Source organism: Crocuta crocuta, unplaced genomic scaffold (genome assembly GCF_008692635.1).
Source record: "Crocuta crocuta isolate KB4526 unplaced genomic scaffold, BGI_CrCroc_1.0 scaffold450, whole genome shotgun sequence".
NCBI lineage: Eukaryota > Metazoa > Chordata > Mammalia > Carnivora > Hyaenidae > Crocuta > Crocuta crocuta.
This window is the reverse complement of record NW_027526904.1, coordinates 11238-15953: the sequence shown is the minus strand read 5'-3', so window position 1 is coordinate 15953 and position 4716 is coordinate 11238. Positions and strand designations below refer to the sequence as shown.

General features: G+C 60.5%; 1 protein-coding gene across 3 annotated transcripts in view; it reads left to right on the top strand.

Moving 5' to 3' along the window:
• LOC144215994 (CD48 antigen-like) overlaps positions 1 to 3391 on the top strand; it is a 13958-nt gene extending 10567 nt beyond the window's left edge. Inside the window, exons 4-6 of one of the 3 annotated variants that reach the window (XM_077754361.1) lie at positions 2132 to 2370; positions 2559 to 2641; positions 2873 to 3391. In XM_077754361.1, coding sequence (XP_077610487.1) covers positions 2132 to 2370; positions 2559 to 2641; positions 2873 to 2894 — 344 coding nt within the window. In that variant the 3' untranslated portion in view covers positions 2895 to 3391. The remainder of the gene's footprint in view (positions 1 to 2131; positions 2371 to 2558; positions 2642 to 2872) is intronic. The other 2 variants (XM_077761149.1, XM_077767973.1) reach the window with 2 other exon arrangements.
• Positions 3392 to 4716: the final 1325 nt, after the last annotated feature.

Genomic DNA, 4716 nt, shown 5'->3' with positions numbered 1-4716 from the left:
TCCCGCTCCGTCTATACTGGCCCATCCTCTGCTGGTCAGCGCCCAGCCCTCCTCTCTCCCCAGGGGACTCCAGCTAAGCCCTGGTGGGAGCCTGGCTGTGCTGAGGCCACGTCTCCAGTCCTGACCCGACACCCTGCCGCGGCTCCTGATGGACATCTGCTCTTGGAAGCCGGAGTGGATCTGCAGGAACCTGAAATCTTGCCTCCTGGGTGCCCACTCCCCCTCCTTGGCTCCTCCCTCAGCTCTGATCATATTTCCACCTGGATCAGGTCCCACCACCACCACCCACTCCCTTCAGCCAAACACCTGGAGGCTCCTTTGCTTCTTTGTTCGCTCTGCTCTGTCATCCACACCACGGGCAGCCGGTATGTCTGAACTCTGCTCTCTCTCTGCACGACGTCCTCACGGAACCCCAGTCCTACTCCAGTGCACGGCCCCAGCTTCCTTCCTGTCTGCAGACCTTCAGGTCAAGAACCTGGTCCAGTCCCTGGTGCTGCCTCATCCATAACCTACTTGTGGGGCTGTCCTGTGGGTGTCCCCTCCCCAGCATCGTGAAGCCTGGGAGGTTGATGTATCAGCAGCCTCCAGGCAGGGGATGGATGACCTTGAAGAGGAAAGACTGACGCCCTGAGGACACCCCACCCCCAGCTATGGAGTCTCTGGTCCTGGGACACTGGATGCTCTGGACACACAGCACGTTCAGGCTGATCACTGCCCTATTCTTGGCCTCAGGCCAGTGAGTGTGAGCAAACTGTCGCTCTGACCCATTTCCCCGGTCATCTGGGGACTCCCACTGACCTCTGCTCTTCAGGTCTGGGGGTGAGGCCAAGGCCCAGAGAGCCAGGTGGGGTGGGGGCAGNGAGATGGAGGCCCTGAGGGTCATGGGTGGGAGAGACCCAGGCTGAGCCCCGCCTGCAGCGCCCTGTCCTGACTGTCCCTGTGGTCAGCTGTCCAGCAGGGAGGTGCAGGGTGTCTGGGCCGCCTCTGCCCTCCCAGCAGGTGTGTGTCCAGGGGTGCGGCCTGGACCTGCGGTGCTGATAAGGGGGGTGTGGCAGCAACTCCCTCCCCCTCCCTCCTGCACTCCCGGTGTGTCCCGGGGGGGGGGGTTGGAGACTNCTCAGGGACACACGTCCCCCCCACGTGCTCGCCTGGGTTCCCGGATGTGTCCTGCTCTCCTCAGCCCCGGGTTCTGGTCATGCTGTTCCCTCTGCCGCCAGACCTTCCACGTCCAGAGTCTCCCTTCCCACCCACTCCCGTTCTGGGACCCTTCTCTGCAGCTGCCCCGCGGGCTGTGATCCTGCAGCCACACAGGGCCGTGCGGGCTTCACGTCCATCAGGCAATGACCTTGACCAGGACCCTCAGCCCTGAGGGCACCAGACCCTGCCTAGGCTGCCACTGACCTGTCCTCGCACTTCCGTCCTCTAGGGGGCGCTCAGGTCCCCACACTGAGAGGTGCTGCTCTGGCCGAGGGTCAGTGTCCTGTGGGGCCTGGACAGCTGGGGGCGGGGCCACGGCTGCTCCTGCTGTGACCTCCTGTCCCACATGGGCCTCGGGCCGTTTGCTGCCAGTCAGGGTGTCCCCGAGGGAACAGTGACCGGGTCCCCTGTGTGCCGCCTCATCCCCACACCGCACCTCCCCCTGCTGCTGGGGACCTGCTGCATCAGCGTCCCCGAGTCCCCGAGGAGCCCATCCCTCAGCCACCCCAGACCCTCTGCAAGAGGCTCCTGCCTCCCGCTCATCCTCCTCCCCGGCTCCTCCCTGCCCGGGTCCTCCTCCACCTGCTGCAGGGGTGCTGGCTGCCCCCAGGGCTGGTGATTGGACACGGTGTTCCTGGTCTTGTCCCTCCTTCCATAGTCTGCAACCCCCTGAGTATCTGGTAACATCCCCTCCTCCCTCAATACTCAGTGCATCCCTCACCTCCTCCGGGAAGCCCTCCCTGAAGGCCTGCGTACCTGCTGTAAACCTCTAGTGCACCGCGTGGCCCTGGCGGCTGCCTGTGCGTGTCCCAGCCCCGCCCCCACTGATGAGCTCCTCCAGCGCGGGGACCCTGTCCTGTTCCTCTCAGCACCCGGCCCCCAGCAGGGCTCAGAACTGGTTGGTGAAAGCACCTGCCATGTCCCCCCTCTCCAGCTGAGACCCGTCCCTTCAGACGCCTCCACGTGCTTGGCAATGGGCGTCTGACGTTGTCCCTTGTTTATCCTTCTTCACTGTCTCTGAGAGGGAGAAACACATCCACACGGACAGGCTGTTGCGTATTTACTTCGAAATATCCTGGGGGCTCTTGGGGTCGCGCTGCTGATCCTCGGAGCTGGGCTGTACCTGCGGTGCTCACGTGGGGAGAGGAAGAGCTTGGAGACTGGGAGAGGCAGGTGCACGCCTCCTTCCCCTGCCCACACCCCTCCCTCCCCCACTGACCCTCAGCTCCCTCCCCTGCATTTTGCTGCTCAGGGAATGTCCCCCGGGAGGCTGGTGGGTGTGGGCATCACCGTGGGGGTCCTGGTGGGGGGAGGGCAAGGTTCCCAAGGCTCAGATTCAGCTCCATGTGTGTGGGGCTCAGGCGCAGGGTCGCAGGAGAAGCCCAGGGACCATGGTGGTGGCGTCCACGAAGCCATGCAGGTGTCCCGGGACGGCAGGGACAAGGTGAGGCTGGGTCTCCCCCGTCCCTGTGAGCCTGGGTGTGAGTTGGTCAAACCCACTCATCTGCACTTTCTGGCCTCGTGTTTGTATCCCTTCCAGACATGCAGTATTAACACGGGTCCATGCAGTGCTGGGCGCTGTGGGGGGAGGTCATGTGAGCAGCACGGCATGTGGGGTCCCTCTGGGGCCTCTCTGTCCATCAGCTGTGGCAGGAACCCTCTGTCCACATTCCAGGGATCTGAGGAACCACATCTAGAACAGCAGAGGCCTCTCACCACTGTCTACACTGAGGTCCGCATGCCAGGCCGGGTCAGGATGGAGATTTAACTGGAGGAAGCAGCGAATCCAGCCTCTGGAGACACCTCGGATATTAGTGTGAAGCCTGCACCCTGGTCCTGCCCTGTCCCCCCCGCCCCCGACTGCTCTGAGCAGGGACGGAGTTAGATGACATTGGTCAATCTCTATGCAAACTCCTTGTGCCCAAGTTCACCAGAGGACACACGTCATGGCAGATCTCCTGGGTCCTGAGTATTTAAATCGGTCCAAACCTGTTTCCATTTAGGCTCAGCCTCAGCCCCTTGGCCCCCCTGCATGACCCCAGGCCTCCCCCATGTACGACATCAATCTCTCAGTGGCCTTAGCCTCTCGGACAATGTCATTATGAAATCACAAAATGTAGCCTCATCCAGTTTCACATCGCACAGCTGTCAGTATGTGCATTGTCTCTCTGTCACTGTCTCAAAATAAGTAAATAACTGTTTAAAACAATAGACGAAATGTCTAAGACTTTTGTGGCTTTGTATTTTTTTTTTAAATATTTTTATTTATTTCTAGGAGAGAGAGAGAGAGACAGCGTGAGCAGGGGAGGGTCAGAGAGAGAGGGAGTCACAGACTGAAACAGGCTCCAGGCTCCGAGCGGGCAGTCAGCACAGAGCCCGACGCGGGGCTCGAACCCACGAACCGCGAGATCATGACCTGAGCGAAAGTCGGACGCTTAACCAACTAAGCCACCCAGGCGCCCCTGTGGCTTTGTATTTTTAAATTTTAATTTCATAAACTGTGTTGTGGGGTGCATGGGTGGCTCAGTCTGTTAAGCATCTGAATTCGGCTCAGGTCATGATCTCACAGTTCATGGGTTCTAGCCCTGCATTGGGCTCTGTGCTGACAGCTCAGAGCCTGGACCCTGTTACGGATTCTGTATCTCCCTCTCTCTCTGACCCTCCCTTGCTCACGCTGTCTCTCTATCTCTCTCTCAGAAAAAAAGTGTGTTGTTTACTCTGACTCTGTGACTCCACCCTCAGCAGGTTTCCCACCCTCCCCTCCCACTCCGTCTATACTGCCCCATCCTCTGCTGGTCAGCGCCCAGCCCTCCTCTCTCCCCAGGGGGCTCCAGCTAAGCCCTGGTGGGAGCCTGGCTGTGCTGAGGCCACGTCTCCAGTCCTGACCCGACACCCTCCCGCGGCTCCTGATGGTCATCTGCCCATGGAAGCCAGACTCGACCTAGGGAAACCGAATTCTTGCCTCTTGGGGGCCCCCCTGCCCCTCACTGGCTCTTCCCTCTGGTCTGATCATATTCCTACCTGGATCAGGTCACACCATCCACCCACTCACTTCAGCCAAACACCTGGATTCCCCTTTGCTTCTTCATTTGCTCTGCTTTGGCTTCTACACCAGGGGCAGCCGGTGTGTCTGAACTCTGCCCTCTCTCTGCACGACGTCCTCACTGAACCCCAGTCCTACTCCAGTGCACGCCCCCAGCTTCCTTCCTGTCTGCAGACCTGCAGGTCCAGAACCTGCTCCAGTCCTTGGTGCTGCCTCGTCCCCAGAACCACCTGAGGGGCTGGCCTGTGGGCACCCCATTCCCGGCATCGGGGAGCCTGGGAGGGTGACTTATCAGCAGCCTCCAGGCAGGGGATGGATGAACTTGAGGAGGAAAACCTGAGGCCCTAAGGACACCCCACCCCCAGCTATGGAGTCTCTGGTCCTGGGACACTGGATGCTCTGGACACACAGCACGTTCAGGCTGATCACTGCCCTATTCTTGGCCTCAGGCCAGTGAGTGTGAGCAAACTGTCGCT